This window comes from Amphiprion ocellaris, chromosome 4 (genome assembly GCF_022539595.1).
Source record: "Amphiprion ocellaris isolate individual 3 ecotype Okinawa chromosome 4, ASM2253959v1, whole genome shotgun sequence".
NCBI lineage: Eukaryota > Metazoa > Chordata > Actinopteri > Pomacentridae > Amphiprion > Amphiprion ocellaris.
The window spans coordinates 7,959,061-7,976,316 of NC_072769.1; the positions used below are offsets into that span (position 1 = coordinate 7,959,061).

The 17,256-nt window shown below is 38.4% G+C and overlaps 2 protein-coding genes across 6 annotated transcripts in view; both read left to right on the forward strand.

Moving 5' to 3' along the window:
- The window catches only part of adcy9 (adenylate cyclase 9), a 43,174-nt gene extending 37,164 nt beyond the window's left edge, over nucleotides 1-6,010 (forward strand). The window contains exon 11 of the mRNA XM_023272322.3: nucleotides 466-6,010. Within this exon, the coding sequence (XP_023128090.2) occupies nucleotides 466-1,488 (1,023 nt within the window). The 3' untranslated portion in view covers nucleotides 1,489-6,010. The remainder of the gene's footprint in view (nucleotides 1-465) is intronic.
- A 903-nt stretch (nucleotides 6,011-6,913) lies between these two features.
- crebbpa (CREB binding protein a) overlaps nucleotides 6,914-17,256 on the forward strand; it is a 49,682-nt gene continuing 39,339 nt past the window's right edge. For 4 of the 5 annotated variants that reach the window (XM_035949079.2, XM_035949081.2, XM_055009992.1 and 1 more), the window contains exon 1: nucleotides 6,914-7,825. In XM_035949079.2, coding sequence (XP_035804972.1) covers nucleotides 7,738-7,825 — 88 coding nt within the window. In that variant the 5' untranslated portion in view covers nucleotides 6,914-7,737. The remainder of the gene's footprint in view (nucleotides 7,826-17,256) is intronic. The other variant, XM_023272319.3, reaches the window with a different exon arrangement.

Consider the following 17,256-nt stretch of genomic DNA (forward strand, 5'->3'; position numbering starts at 1 on the left):
TATCAGAGCCATTGTCAATAAGTAGAATTGTCTTGTTTTATAAATCAGATAATATTTTTTAAAGAAATCCAATAATGCAGTCTTCTTAGTAGTAGCAGATAAAAGATGAAAATCTAAACCACTGCATAATTGTTCCGCACAGCCGTGTAGTTTTGATGATAAAACAAAAAATAATCTCAAGTTTCTTGATTCAATGATTTCTATTTTTTGATTCTCAATAAATTTGCAAATATTCTAAAAAAGTATTTCGTGACTGTGCTATTAAGTCTAGATTGATGATCAAAAATTGCAATTTATCCGTGTAAAATTAGATATAAAACTCAATAAATGTGCAAAAGATAAGAGATTTCATTACCTTCTGAATCACCTGCAAATACACATTTAAATGTTTACAATATTCAAGCATATTTAAGTCATAACATGAGCTCATTGTAATGCAGTTGTCTTCGCTCATTGTTTCCTCAGGTGACCCAGAGCTACTCCAAGAACCACGACAGTGTGGGTGTGATCTTTGCCAGTATTGTGAACTTCAGTGAGTTCTATGAAGAAAGCTACGAGGGGGGAAAAGAGTGCTACCGTGTCCTGAATGAGCTAATTGGTGACTTTGATGAGCTCCTTCGCAAACCTGAATTTAAAAATGTGGAAAAAATCAAGACAATCGGTGCAACCTACATGGCAGCGTCGGGGCTGAACGTCCGACAGATGGCTGAGAATGACGATGACTCTCCGCACGCTCACCTGAGGGCGCTTTTCAACTTCGCCCTCGAGATGATGGGCGTCCTGGATGACTTCAACAAGAACATGCTCGGCTTCGGGTTCAAGCTCCGAATTGGATTTAACCACGGGCCCCTGACAGCGGGGGTGATCGGCACCACTAAGCTGCTCTATGACATCTGGGGAGACACAGTCAACATTGCCAGTCGCATGGACTCCACCGGTGTGGAGTGTCGGGTGCAGGTGAGCGAGGAGAGCCATGCTGTGCTCAACGGCATGGGGTTAGAGTTTGACTATAGAGGTACAGTGAATGTTAAGGGCAAAGGTCAAATGAGGACCTTTCTGTACCCCAGAAGTGGGGAAGGTATAAGCCAGGATGGAATGGAGCTGGCTGCTGGAGTTGGGCCCTCGTCTGTGGCATCTGTTGCCCAGACAGTGACTTGTCCTCCCTCTTCTTCCACTCCTCCTCCCTCCTCCTCCTCACTTTCTACACTCCCTCCTCAACCCCAGAATGCTGCAAGGCCTTCAGGAGCAGCGCCTGAGCCGGTCCCAGCTAAATCCACAGAAGCGAAGGAGGAGAGCTATAGGGACGCTGCACACCTCCCCACAGACATTCACACCCTTCCCCTTTCTGAACTTGACCCACAACCCAGTGCTGCAAAAGTGCCCTCCGAGGTGCAGCCTGCTCCTCTCGCACTTCAAGAGGAGGAGGAGGAAGAAGAGGACCCCTGCGAGTTAACAAAACTCAATGAAGAGTTTTACGCTCGTCTCTGATCCCTCCTCTCCCCTTCTCTTCTGTTCCCTGCTGCCTCCAGCTGCTGCCTCTCCAGGACTGATTGCAAATGTGGGGCAGGATGTCCCTTCGTTTTCGTCAAGTGTCTTTGACGTGGAAAAGGGAGTTGGTCACTTTGGCGCAAATGGTGGCTATAAACCAGCCTGCAGCATCTTTCATGGAAGTGTTGCCTCAGTGCTGGGGTGGGTTAGACCTGTGTTGAACACAGCAGTTTATAATGGAGAAAAGGCTGAAAAAGGAACACGAGGGAAAAGAGGATTTGATGTTGTTGTTTATGTTTTTTTTCTTATTCATTTTGTTATAAAGTGCCTTCAGGACTAGAACAGTGAACAAACAAATATGAATACTGAACAAGTTTTAACAATCTTAGACTACAGAACATGCTGTGGTTTCTTACTCTATGCTTTTACTTTGAATGCAAGTATTTCTTAAGAAAATTATTATTGTTGTGCCATATCAGTTGTTTTGACTTGATCAAAGTCTTGACCTTACTTAAGGGAAAATAATTTGAGATTTTATATAAGTGCCAGTTCAGCATGATGGGCTGAGCAGGAAAACTATGGGAAGAATGAGGGAATCACATGAAGCAGTGTTAATTTATGTATTCTGCTTTGACACGAGGGCTTTTAATACAGTATTCATATGTGCTCGAGTCTCTCTTTCAAAGGGGACACGCTACAAAGCAGGCTGCATAGATTTTAGTTGGTGTAGCGGCTAAGTGCACATTTTAAGCAAAGGTCTTGCACAATTTTTTTCTTTTTTTTCGACCACTTGTATTTGGTAGTTATTACCGTTAAATAGCTTTTTATTAAACAGAGTTCTTACAATCAAAAGCACAAATCAGATTCATCAGATAAGGGAATATAGATCTGGAAGAAAGGTGGTTTTTAAAATGTGAGATCATCAGAAAAGCAGGAAGGCACTTTAAATGTACTTAAAGTGATACCAAAACCTGTCTTTTGAGTATGTAACTCTCACCCCTGTCGTCCTGAAAGATGGGTGTAAAAAGTGTTGGACTTTCATCCTAAATGGAGCTCAGACAGAAACTTCTGTAACTGTTTGATGCACAGTGTGGGTCAGGAGATACCCATTTTCCATTGGATTTGGGTCACTTTTGACCCATGTTGCGCATCAAAGGGTTAACCAGTTCTGCAGCACTGCTGTCCTTCTGTACGCTCCATGGGTTCAGTCATATTTTACCATTGTATAAGTAAGCACTCCTTTTCAGTGTCAGTATTTTTACATGATAAGATCTGCTCGTTATTGCTCACTCCATTAGAGCTCGCTTGCTGGGGTTTCTGAAAAGCCAGTGTGCTGCTTGCAGGATCAAACTACAACCTTGCTATACCTTCTTTTTCCTCGTGATATTTTATATTTTTGTTGTTGGCTAATGCAAAGAATGAAATGAAAACACCAGAACCAAAGATATACTAGTCTGTCTGAATATTTCCCAACCTTGTAGTGGCACTCCACCACTAAAATCCATAAATACATCATTTAATTTTTTAAATGGGTGCTGTAATTTCATAAAACGGGTGGATATTGTAGTATTTCTGAGACTTTCTAGACCTTGTTTTCGTATAGCAGACAGTAGAGTATTAATTGGAAAAGCACAGAGGGAGAAATTGGGAGTATCATACAATAAACATTTCTTGGTTGTACCTTAACCCCTAGATGAATACAATGCCAATGGGTAAAAATTGCTTTTATTGGGGACTTTTCCACATTGGATTTGTTGGACTCGTGAGCGTTTATAGCAGAAGGAAGTTTATGCAGCTCTAAGAAAAAAGCTTTGGATAAATAGGCAATATTTGCCTGACGTATAGATTAATTCCTGGTTTTGGTCTTTTCACTTGACACAAATACAGAATATCACCAGACTCCTTTAAAGACAGTGGAGTGAGAGTATAATATTCAAATGATTTTGGGTGGAGTATAACTTTAAGTGGGACTGTGAGGGACAATCACTGTGTAGTTGATGGTAGACAATAGGATGGTCCGCATGCTGTTTAGTTTCAGTGTCAAATCACAGATCAGTCATGGTTTTTACACTGCAAACCTCAAATTTTGTGACGTTCCATGCGTTGCCTTAACTTGCCAGAATCAACATCAAACATCGGTCAGTGCATCACTGTTAGATTTCTTCAACAGTTCAGTAGTGTCTGCCTTTAGCTGTGTGATTTGCCGTTGAAGGGTTGGGAATTTTAACTTTGATCCTTTCGCAGCCTCATCACTGAGGAGGCCCTCTACTGTATCAATATAATTGTGCCACTTCAATTGAGTGATCTGTAGGTGCAGTGCAACCTAAACTAGCTGATTGTTTTTTGGTGCCTAAAAGTCTGACTGTATTTGTGACTATTTTGCTTTTCAAATTTTTTTATCATGCTGTTGTCATAATGAGAATAGATTATGATTGTATGTTTGAGGAAATTATCCTCACTGTGCAGGTTTTGCTGCAAATCTTTTTGACAAATTCCATCAGTTTTTTATTTTATTTTTATTTTTGGGCTCCTTTCGAGTTCTTTCATTCTGACATTAACCAGTCATCTGGAACAGTGTGGTAGTGTTCCCATGGAATTTCTAGCTCTTTACATCTCTTTGCTCTTTACTCACTTCATACTTGGTCTTTTCTCTTGAAAGCACTTGTTTCTCTCTTGGACTTGTATGTGTGTATGTGTGAGGGAGATCTAAAGTTTTACTTTGATTACACCAAAAACCTGCAAAAGCAAGCAACCTGGGCCGCTGTTTAGCTCTTATGTTGTTGCTGCTGTCTCATCTGTGGAGGAATTACATTTGCGTTGCATTATTTGAAATGGAAAAATAGAAAAAGACCTGAAATTTGGAATCCTGCAAACATATCATCATCACCTATTTTAGAAATTGGTTAACATTTGGGTTAAAGAATCTGTTTTTTGAGAAAATACAGACAGGCATGGATGCAGTGATGACATGAAAAAGGAGGAATCATCTTTATTTATGTAGCCGGCTCCATCTGTAGCAGTAAAAACATATTTGTTTACCTCTGCCACGGTGCACTCTGAAGATGCACAACCAGTGCCTTTTGAATTTGAAATATGTTTAATTAGTGTATGTGAGCTGTGATTATTTGTATTAGATAATATAACTGTAGTAGCATAAATATCCTGAAAATCCAAAGAGGTTTCTGCAGAAGCTGTCACTGTAGATAGTTACGTGAGACCTGCTTCGTTGGCCAAAATCATTGCTTTTAAAATATTCTCTCTTATTGTACTCATGTAATGTACATTCTCACACTTGCCAAACCGAATGAACCGCAGCATACAAAGTTACGGAAACAGATGAGAATATCAGTTTTCAGTTGTGAAGGAAAGTTTTTTTTTTTATTCCACCACATTTTCCAGGTTACCCTCCTGCCTTACGTTGTTAGATAATTCTCTGATTTTGCAGGCCATAGCAGGCAGACAGAAACTAGTGGATTTGAGGTGTAGGTAAAGACTCCACAAGTTGATTGGAACACCACCTCTCCAGTAGCACACATCTGTACACACATATAAATAAAACATGAACGTGAACACTGCTGGCTGTGTGATCTGTGATGCAGAAGGGGGAGAAATGTGTGTCTGTGTGATCTTGTTTGCATGTGAGCAATTTTTTTCTTCGCTGGACACATTTTTAGTTTGATTCCACACTGTATTATTGTCTGTTTTTTTTTTTCCACTATCATGATTTCTATATGTTGAGCATATATTCCTAACATGCAGGTGAAAAATCAAATCACTAAGCTTTTCTCTTTGAAGGTTGCTTGGATTTTGTCCATCTCTGACAGCGAATTGATAGATGGTGTGTGTTTGACATGATTTGTTTCAGTTTTGACAGAGGCAGCGCATGTCCTTAGAAGGCAAATGGAAAAAACGGAGTTCAGTAAGTCCGTTAAGGATATGTTTATGGCATTCAGTGATTTTTCTTTTCTTTTTTGTTCTGTTTTGATTTTAAAGAAGTTTGATTTTGCTTTGTGATGGAAAAATAAGGGAGACACATAAAGGCACAGAGCGTCAGCACTTGTTAAAATCACCATGGAGAAACAGCACTGCCTAATCACTCATTTAAATGGCGACAGCTCTGCGTGTTTTCATCATAATTTGCGAAGAAATTCGACCCGTAAGTGTTTTTAATTACACTGGGACAAAACTTCGGCAGTGTTGTTTGATTTTAAAAATGTATTTGTTTTTATGTTCATGAATGAGATGTATTATGTATGTTTTGTGCACATTACCCATGTATCACTTATCAACACATGATCGTAATCTGTACACATTTGCACAAAGCACTCAGTGTTTGTACATATGCAGTTATTTTGTCACATATGATTTTTTTAAAATACATGTGCATGTGTCAGATTTTGTCAGGAAACAATGAAAAAGAGACACGTATTATCAGATTGATTTAATGTGTCTATTTGCGTGAGTTATATGATTTTATTCCTCTTTTTTTCAGTATGAGAGAAATAAATCTCCAAGCAGAAAACTGTTGAGTGTACTGTGAAGTGGAAAGTAAAGATGGGTTCATTTTAAATCATACACTGGCTGATAATCAGATTATATAACCATTTTGTTGTGTTTTTTAAATTGCTACAAACAAATCAGAAGTGTGGGCAACAACTCACACACATCGTGAGTTGGCCTGGTTTTATCGAAGTCCTTCTACATTGTACTTAATATTCACCATTATATATATAATTGTAATTATTTGTTGTTGGTTTTTTACATCTGTAGTAAGGGCTTTTAACAGCAAAGTAAGAGAATAGAATGTCTTATTGTCATGGCAAATTTGCAACAAAATTAGTCAGTCTCTTAGTGCATAATAAATAAATGCAATGTGCGTATTAATAAAAAAGTAAAAGGCCAGGGAAGAAAAGAAAACCGAACTAGCTGCTTTACTTTGATGCTGGATATATCGAGATTATTTAAAGAAAAATCCAGATTCTGTGAAGATGTGGTATTATGTTGAGGGATACCTATATGTAGGTTAACTACCTGTCTTTTTGATTTATAAAAACGGTATAATCTTTTGCTTAAAAAACACCCCCCAAAAAACAGTGATAACCACACAAAGCTTATGGAATTGTACTTGTTGAACTGTACTAAATTAGGCATATTGAATTCATCAAATAACATGCAGAGACCGAATGTGCAAAATAGGTTTAACCGGACTGGATATTTTTGATTTATTTTTAGTATCTCCTGTAATTTTAACTGTAGCGTGCTTGTAAAAGTGAGTTATATATTAATTAAGGTTGTTTGCTCGTGCGTCTTTGGCGGAGCTGCAGCGCCCCCAGCGGCCAGCAGCGGCAGTGTTTTCACGTAGGGCGTGATTGCGCGGCCCCTCCCCCTCCACAGCCGATCTGGAAAAGAAAAAAAAACTTTTTTGTATCGAAGGAATCAACAGCCGCCATCTTGTCGTGGCTCGGAATTAGGATTTCGGTCCAACACTGGGTTTTACGTAGAAATCGAGCATCCTTACCGCGGTATGACAGCGTCCTTCTGCCGAAAACGAAATCTTAACGTCGCCTCGGAGACATTTTGTGCGAAAAAACGGGAATTGGATCAGTGGTCGTCGGGCAGAAAAGCTCTGTATATCTGATTTCCCCTTCAGAGTGCGGCGATTCAGCCCCTGTCGCCGTTCGGGAGCAGTATTGTTTACCGTGGGCAAGCGGAGACCAGGTCGTGACTTTCGAAGTGATTTGCAAAAATACGGCATTTTTATGCAATTGTGCATTTTTGTGGAGCTTCGCGCGATTTTTGCATGAAGAAATTTGACGTCACGCAAAATGGGTACTTTGAACATCTAGAAATTACGACTTATCTCCTGGAATGCACCAATCCAACTGATTTCACTGGATCGCCACTTTGAAGCTCAATTTTTACATGGGGAATATTTCATTTCGGGTTATTTAACGATAATAATGTGGGTGTTGGGTGTTGGATTATCATGGGGTGAATGGCGGTGGCGAAGCGGGGCGCTATTGCATCTCTTTTGAAAGGCACCGACTCTTACAGCAAGGAGTAGCTAACGCTAACTGTTAACTTAGCTAGTAGCAGGCAATTAGCTAGCTATTAGCCAGTTAGCTAACGTTAGCAGGCTGCCAGCTTGCTAATGTGCTAACCGGGAAGGTTTGGGTTGATAGAACGACTTTTCTGTCATAAGCTAATTATAATAATCAACTTAACTAGCAGCCAGACAAGACGACAACTATGGCTGAAAACCTGCTGGACATCGGACCTCCCAACTCCAAGCGGCCGAAGCTGAATTCACCTGCCCTGTCAACGTCTGATGGACAAGGTAAAGGCCTCAACACTACCTCCACACGTAAACACCAATATGAATAACATTTACACTTAACATTCCCATGCAATAAGCTGTTAAATCCACTGGCCGGCCATTCAGCACAGTCTGAAGTTAGCAGCTCAGTGTGGTGTACAGAGCTGTGTACTGGTGGTAGTTGCCGTGGTTTTACTGCAGTGTTGTGGTTTGGCTCTGTGGTGAGTTTAAGCTCCGTACACGCAAATGCCGGTTTATTCGGCACACAGGCCTTGCGCTAATGTGGTCTAATACAACTCTGCAACAGCTCCAAGAGATATAACACGGTGCAGTTCGACAGCAACCTGTAGCCTCTAAAATGACCCACATAGTCCAAGCTGGGCTTCTCTAAAGTCTGAGGAAAACTCAACATTATTGCCTCAATAAAAGTTACACTTGGTGCACGTCTGATCCATTGCGCTGACCTAATTTTGAAAACTGTACCTTCCTTGCAATCGAATGTGCATGTGCTAGCAAAGGAAATTTCTTACCTGTGCACGTTTTTCAAAGTTGTAAGTTAACTGCCATGTGTTGGAACACTTTATGCTCATTCGTGAGATCTTATATAAAATAAACTGCACCGTTCTTCATGCTAGTTTGTTCCACGTGTAATATTGGTACACACTGGTATCTCGTAGACCCTGCTTGCCATGTATAATCAGATAATGATAATCTTCAAAATTACACCTATTCTCAGATAAGATGCCACTCCAGTTTATAGCATACCGTCCATCCAAAATCCAATGAAGCTAATGAAATTTCAACACAAGTCCCACAGAAGCAGTTCCATTGATTTTTAAAAAAGGATTCCATTTTATGTCTCATTTAGGTACTTGTAGACAGTTGATTGTGGCAGTTGCCAGTGAGTGAGGATGACAAATGGTGTTTGATACTGATTCCCAGTTCAGCTACCAACTATAAAACCGTAAATGAGCAGAGATAAAAACTCAGTCATCTCTTTGGCCACAGGATCTCTATTAGGGACTGTGCTATCTTGATTGTGCAGCTTTTTAAAAAATTCAAAACATTTTTTCTCTTTTCAAGGTCTCTTTAAAATAGTGCAAGGTTCTAATGTCACATTTCTCTATACAAACATGCCCTGTAGAAATGAAATGTGTTGGAAAGCAAGATAGAAATCTGCATCCATTCCTTGTGAGTAATATCATGGTTCTAATCAGAAAATGTGTGTCTGTCTTATACGTCGATCACATCAGTTCTAGTTTGAAAGGAGAAATCTGAGACACGAATCACTGCTTTTACCCCCAAAATAAAGTTGAGTCTGAGTAGAAGACCAACTCCCATTTCGGAAACACAGTTTGAGTATGTATAGCTTGAAAATTTAAAAAAAAAAAAAAATGTAAACAAGCAAATACTTTACCTTTTAACATGTATTGTACAATTAACTAGAGTAAATCAACAGAGAGCGTCAAATGCATAAAAAGTGCTTTTTTTTTTTTTTTTTTAAAGTCCATTAGTAGTGTAGAAAACATTACAAATTTAGTCCTCAGGGGTGTATTCCTCTCAGACTGTTTGGTACAAAATGTTCGGCTTAGTATGAGACTTCTTCAGGGTTCTGTGCGTCCTGTGATCAAACCAATTACTCTCGTAAAACGACTATTTACGTCTAAATACTTGCGCTCCCAGAACAAATGTTCTGGAGTTCCATCTGGGATGTTTTGGCAGATCTCTGCTAGTTCTTGTATGTCAGCTGTAGAATGCTAGTAGGGTTAGCCTTTACAGCAGGGAATACACAGTGCTATTTATAATAAATATGTACAATGTCTTAACTCACACCACACAATTTAATTGGCCTTCTCGCCTCTAAAGAGTCTGGTTCACACTGTGTGGGTCAGCCACCTCGTAGAGCTCACATTGAAGCGTGACACTCCTGGTCATGTTTTTCCCATTAAAGTTTCAAACATGACCAGTTAAATGTAGCATTATTTGCACAATTGAAAAGCTGAAATTGCACTGCTTGTTTTAATCATTAAATAATTCTAAATGTGTTACAATTTATTAATACTGATATTTGCTTTTTTAATTTTTTTTATTTATTATGTGCTGGCAGTTGAGTACCTTATTTGTAGTATAAGGCATGACCAATGAGCCATCGCTGAACACTTGTGTATTAAAATTATATGACCAAAATTGTAAATTTTTGCATTTCTTGTATTTGTTCCTTTGTCTTTGCTTTACCGAAAATGTACCAAACTCCAAAACCGCCACACCTTGAGTTATGTCTACCGTTGTACATTAGTCACTTGGCAGCAAATGTGTTGCATCAGTCAACAGACGATCTCCTGTAGGCTGCTAGGCTCGCTAGACACTATTTGGACTAGGCTCGTCACAATTAGAACCTAATCGCCTCAATACGATTATTTGAGTGGACTGTTTATATTTTGCTGAAACAGCTGGATGAAACTGACAGATCTGTCATATTTCTGTTGCTATTTGCATCTCCTTTTCCATCATTTGCGCCTGTTTTTGTCAGTTTAATGGCACTAACTGTTTCTCTCAAGGTTCTTAACATTTTTACAAACTGCCTTTTGATAAATATCTATTGACATTAATGTCACAGATTTAGTAGCAAAGCCAAACACCACTGCACCACTGTGGGCACATTTGGATTTAAGGTAAATGAAAAAGTAGAGCCCAGTAACTCGGAAGTGTTTTTTTTTTTTTTTTTTTTTTTTTTATAAATTCATTTATTTTAAGTAAATACATTTTAGGGATTTGCAGCAAAGATGAATTTAAAAGTAAACAAATCTTAAATTAATAGAAGCATAAAATGAAGGAGAAAATAATTATTAATTGCAATTCATTGTATGGCAATGGCCAACTATAACTTCATGATTATGACAGCCCCAGTTTGAACCGATTTATTGTGGAATATAAACATAGCAATAGCAGTATAAATAAGCCATGATGCACTGCACTGTTAAATCTGCATTAAGCAGCATGTTTGATGTTAAATTGTCCGGAAATGTGTGGCCAGATGCCAAAATTTTTGTTTTGTTTTGATTCCTTATTGTTTTGGTATTGCTGGCCATGCATTAACTATGGCAGAGGTGATTCAATTAAAACCTTTAGGCAATTCAAAAAAGCTCTTGTAAAGCTGCTGTGTACTTCTTACCGAGCACAAAACAACAAACCATTTTTGAAAAAATAATTAGTAAAGAAATGAAGAGAGCTAAAAGGCCAACAAGAGGCCAAATATATAATTACAATCTGTTTGCTGGATGTGTCACCAATCATTTTTTGTAACCCACTGTCCATTAAAACTATGCCAGTAAAGTTCTGTGTCTGTTTACTGATCAATTTAATTTGGAAATATTTCCCCCCCCCAGTAGTCAAAGATTGATGAGCAGCAGTTCTAACTTACCTTTGGATTGCAAGCTAGTATTTATTCAGATGTGCTTTTGTGAATATCAAAAAGTACTGTCTGCAGATGTATTCTTTTATTTGAAAATAAAGAAAATCACGTAGTAGATACATTATAGCACCATGTTGCACATCGAATGCAATGTAAGATGGATGTTTTCAGATGTGCAGTGACCTTAGGAAGTATTTAGCCACATCAGTCACTGAAAAGTATATGAATTTCATTGTATTTGATCGAAAAAATGGCATGTTCTAAATGAAAATTAAAAAATATTTGCACTTCCAGTATGTGGGCTTATTATAGATCACAGTTACATTGTTTTATTGTTTTGTTTTTCACCCTTCAGCATGCAGTGATGCTTGACAATATCTGGGCATGGGTTCAACCAGTTTCTCTAATAGCTCTGGTGAAAATTTCATCCATGCTTTAGCCAGAAAAAGGTCAAGCTGAAATTGTTTACTCTATTGCATCCCATAGGTGCTCAGTGGGATTTAGGTCAAGACTCTGGGAGGATCACTCTAAAACTTCCATCTCGTGACAGATTTTTTTGGCTGACATCTATAAGTCTGGATCTTCAATCAGAGTTAATGGTTGCAGCAATAAACTAGGGATCGCACAGTACTTTGGTAGTTGGTAACAGCCCCATTGAAATGCCACAAAGAATCAATTGGAAATTATGTATTTAAAAAGAACTATTGGACACTCAATGCTCTAGCATGCCAAATGTTATATGTTGACAGATTGAACAGAAATGATGTTGCCTAGAAATATTTTGAGCACCGCTTGCGTCTTGTTAGCTGTGCTAGCCTTAACAAACTAGTGTTAGTCTTTGGGAACATTGTGTGTGAAGCAGTGCCACAACTGATGCAAGCCTTTGCAATTTGCAAACAATGAGGACTGACTCAAAATCTGGATGCCTGTTTATAAGGTGCTTAAATTAGTTTGCCATGTTTTTTGGCTAAAACACAAAATGTCTTCACAGTGTCCATTAGAGTGTATGTGTTTCTCCTTGTTTTAACACAGAATACCTGTTGCTCCACCTGCACATGACTTTCTATATTTGTTTCCAGTATGTATGGTACCTACCTTTGGTACTACAAAAGAACAATCACTATCTTGTTATGAATTAAATTTTGAAGGTCACTTGTTTCTGAAGTATCGATTGTCGCACTTGTATTTTCATATCCATGTAGGTGGAATTTAGAATCATCTGAATATAAAACAGACCTTTGAAATCTACAACCTTTCTGTTCGTTTTCTTATACAGATTTAATCTGACCGGTTTGTTCTTTGAGCAAATGGTTTCCACTTTATTACTGTCCCCCTGCATTCAGACTCATCGATTCAGTTTCCAGTGGTCTGAATATAGACCAAACAAGTGAGAGCAGTGGTTCAGTTCGATGGTAATAGATAGTGAAAGCATTAAATTGGTTGCCTTGGAAATATTCCACAAAGTTGAAAGTATTGCCAGATAATGCTCTGTTGCCATGTAGAGGTAAATAGTCTTGCTTTCTCAAATGGAATGATTTTATTTGAAAAAATGGTTTACAGTTGTGTTAATTTTTTTGTGTGTGATGTTTATTTGAAAACATTGTTGCTGTTGCTTGTAAAAGCATAAATGTTTGAGTGTACTGGCTACAGTACAATTATTGATTCCAAAATAAAGGAAATTTTACAGTGTTTGCCCCTGACTCAGAATGGGCCTTTGGGGTCTGATTCTACATGACTGTAAACATAATTACACAGTGTACAGTAAAGACAGCAAGTCTATTAGCGTATTTGCAAGAATTCTAAGCATATTGCTGTTGCTTCTGACCATTTAATAAACAAAAATGTGTATTACTCTTGCGTAAATAAGACTTCAACTAACAAAACCGGGTGTAAAGTAGTTTTTTCTTAAATCCTGAATGGTGATTATTTTGATACAATGATTTTCCTTTGGCTGATTTATTAGAGTAATAGTTTTATTTTACAGAGTATACCCCTTTGAACACAGAATTTCCCTCTGAGGATTAATAAAGTCAGTCTAAGTCTTCAAAATAAAAGCTTATATATAGCAGGGCTCCAGACTAACTCTTCCACTGGTAGCTCTGGTGCTACCAACTTGTCTGGTTGGTCTCATTAGCAAATGATTTGGTCACCCCACCCCCACCTCCTTATTTTGGTTCATCATTGCTACAGCTATTAATTCACCATGCATGCTGATGAACAGCTGTTTTTGCATAACCTAGTTATTTTGCATTGACTTTCAGTGATACAAAACTTCATATTTGTAAAAGATTTTAATCTGAAAATATATTCTTTTGATGTCAGTCATAAACTGGGTAAGGCTGAACACCGAAAATCTGCCTATCAGAAAATACAAAATTTTTACCAATATTCCCTAAACACCTCACATGCTGGCTATGGTCGACGCTGCCAGGCAGTGTATCAGCTCTGACAGGTGTGCGACCAGAAGTTAGTTGGAAAACTGTGAAACTACAGAGATTTACCCAAGTTGAAACTGAGTGAGTTTTGTATGAGCAGACCACATTTTAAATGTCAGCACCACAGGCGGTCATGTTTATATAGTCAAAATTGTAATTGCTGTTAAAATTTGACCCATTGACACTGACTGTGGGGGTTACTTTTCTGTCTTACCTGTCTTCACTGGGTTTTTAACAGTCAAATGTAGATCATTTTGTCATTAAATCTCGGTAACAGTGGAATTGACTGTTTACATGTCAGGCATGGAGAGACTGTGACAGTGTGGAAGAAATATTTTCCCATAAAATTCCAGGAAAAATTCTTGAAAATTTTCATAAAATACCATGAAAATTGCTATAAAAATTTCAAGAAAGTTGCAATAAAATTCAAGGAAAATTTTAGGAACAATGTACACAAAATTCCAGGAAAATTTCAATGAAATCCCAGAAAAATTCCCATAGAATTCCTGGAATTTTCCCGTAAAATTTAAGGAAAATTCCCATAGAATTCTTGGAAAATTCTATGAAAACTCCATGAGAAATCCACGAAAGTTCTGGGAAAATTCCCAGAAATAGAATTTCGTTTTAAAAATAAACAGATAGCGTTTTACCAAAGCATAATGTGTGTATCCCTGAGGTCTGACAGACATGAGTTTTGTTTTTCCTTATTAATTGCATTACATGTATTTTGTGACAATTACTGTTATCAGTGCATATTAAAAAGTTGTGATTCAATTTAACATATTTTGCCATACAGCTGCACATATGTCCGGGGAAATATTTCTCCTAATATGTGTTCATCATTGAGTTTTCTCATGTCTAGCCAGCAAGAGGAATGAGTTGGACAGCCTTTAAACAAAACACGGCAACCACAGCCTCAATAACTATAAATTACAATGTGCATGACAGAGGCGCCACATGTCTGCAGTAAATCAGTATCAATCATTAAACCTGCCCCGCCCCCTCTTTATAGTTCTGACCAGGTACAGTTGGGACTTAATGGACCCCACGGGACAGCACTGGCCCTCATCATAATCAGCTGTAAATTACGGCAGATAAAGGGCTGGCTTTTGCTCATTGATGACTGTCATGCTTGGAGCTTTGTGACCCATCTGCCCTGACATTTGGCCTTTTCCTTTGACAGGAGAGTCTGATTTGAGTTGCACATCTAGTATTGGGATGTAATGTTAGAGGTTCAAAATTTGCATTTGCTTGACGAGAAAAAGTCCAAAATCAAGTCACGACGGTAATCTAAGCTGTTGCTGTTCCCGTCTGCGCCCATGAGCTGTGCCACTTAAATACACATAATAATGGCATCAGCAGCTGCGGACGAAATTAGTCCAATGAAAAGTATGGTATCATTTAGTTCTTCCAAATTCCACACTGAACAGACCAACATGCTGTGTTAAGTTTGCTGACTGATTAGCTTAATATAGTTTTAATCAAGAAAACTTTTTTTTTTGGCTCTTGTTGTGTGGCAGAGCATAATGTCTGTGCTTGCCGTGTCTGTCCTTGTAGTCAGGTTTTGTGTGCACTTGGGGAGGTTCTTTTTTTTATTGTTGAAGCAGAGCAAACATGTGCCCCCTGTCTGTCTATTGAGTCCATCTGTCACCCCCCTGCAGGGTCCCTCAACTCTCCTTGCTCCAAAATCTACAAATAAATCCAGTGGTTGTCCATATAAGTTTTATTAGGATGTCTTGACATTTTAGTGACTTATTTAAACATGAGACAGTGACTGTTGTCATTAGAAATGTGTTGTATCAAGAGCTGCTGAACTTTTCAGTCATACTCTTTATATTTCTGACATTCTTGACCGATAGATGTCTTTTATCAGGTATAGTCAGGGTGTGTTTGGGTAGGCTGAGTCTCAGGATCACTGTGTTTGTCTTCATGGTCACTAGAGCCCAAAGTGCGCTAAAACTAATGAATATTTCATACGTGCCTCACTAAAGTCTTAGTTCTGCTTCATGTGTTAGTCATAGCCATGTCAGTGAACCTCTCACCCCCACCCAAAAACGCCTCAGTGTTCACTTACCATTACATAAATGGCACTTTTAATACCTAGCAGACAGACGGTAAGCGGTAAGCTCATGACGCAGCCACTAATAGAGCCATTTATGCTTCTGCCTGAGGGAAACCAGAACAACCATGAAAAAAAGAAGGGGGAGTAGCAGGACAAGGAAATGTGCAAGGTGGTGTATTCCCACCCATATTTCGTCAAATATTTTTTAGCTAGTTTACTATGCGTCATGGGATAATTGGTAATTTTTTCTTAAATGCCACTGGTGCATTGTTATACATGTATTAGGCTTATTACACTTAGTATTAGTCTGCATCGCTGTCTCTGCTGATTCCACATTAGTAGTGTTTGTGTGAAGTAAAGACGAGTGAGAATAAAACTGAGAAAGTATGCTTTGTATTCGATGACAACCTCTAAAAGTCTGCATTTTGTTTGTGCAGAAATTTAAATGAAAATTAGCTTTTTAAATAGATATATTCCACCCAAGTGCTTGTAATATATTAGAGTTGATGTGTTTGTTTCACATTTGATACTGATGTAGACTTTCAGTTATCAAGGAGACCGATAGCCTCTTCTGAGAACTGATGTACTTTTGCTGTAAAATTTAGAACGAAACAATCTCCAACAGAAACCTTAATTGATATGCTTTTCTGTATTCAAGTTTTACAAATGTTTGAGTTGAGAAACCTTTTAACATTTGGCCGGTAGTGTTAATAGGCTATTACTTGTGTCATGCAACAATCAGATACTACTGTGGTTGCGACATTCCTCGAGACCACACAGTGATGGCTACGGAGAAGGGAGGCAGGTGCATCAGAGCAAAAGTAGCATTTTTAAAAACTGAGTAATGTTTTCAGGAATTGGTGTCAAAAACCAACTCTATCGAGAACTGGTAAAAATGCAGACTGTTCAATCGTATAGTTGACCTGGCTTTTAATTGGTTGACTTTGATGTTTGGTATTGTAATTTTTATTAAGAAATAACACATTAAATATAGTAAATATACTATTTTGGCTAGCTTCAGCCAACTATCTGAATAGTCTGTAGTTACTATATGGTCTCGAGTAATGTCCCGCACACAGCATTATCTAATTGATTACACATCACATGTAATTGCCAACACTTAAAGCTACTGTTTACAGGCATTTGCAGTGAAAGGCTAAGGCCATCACTAAGAGGTTGGGGGGGGGATTGACGGACGGACGGAGGAATGACTTGAATATTCGGTTCGGTCCGTGAGGTCAGAGGCGATGAGCTAATGGAGGAAAGACCGAATTTTCGGCTCGGTTCATAACGCCTGATGGGGGGTGGGGGTGGAGGTAGGAGGGGTTGAATATTCGGATCTCAAAATTAGTATCCGCATACCACCATGGGGACCAAATATTCGGGTCCAGCCCTAGCAACAGGTTAAAGTTTCATGGAGAAAAGTAAGCAATGAAATTTTTGTCATTTTGTCATTTTTTCAGAGAATAACTGAAAACATACTTTGTTGTGGTATATCGTCATATATATCGCTATCGTGATATAAAATAATCCATATCGTGAT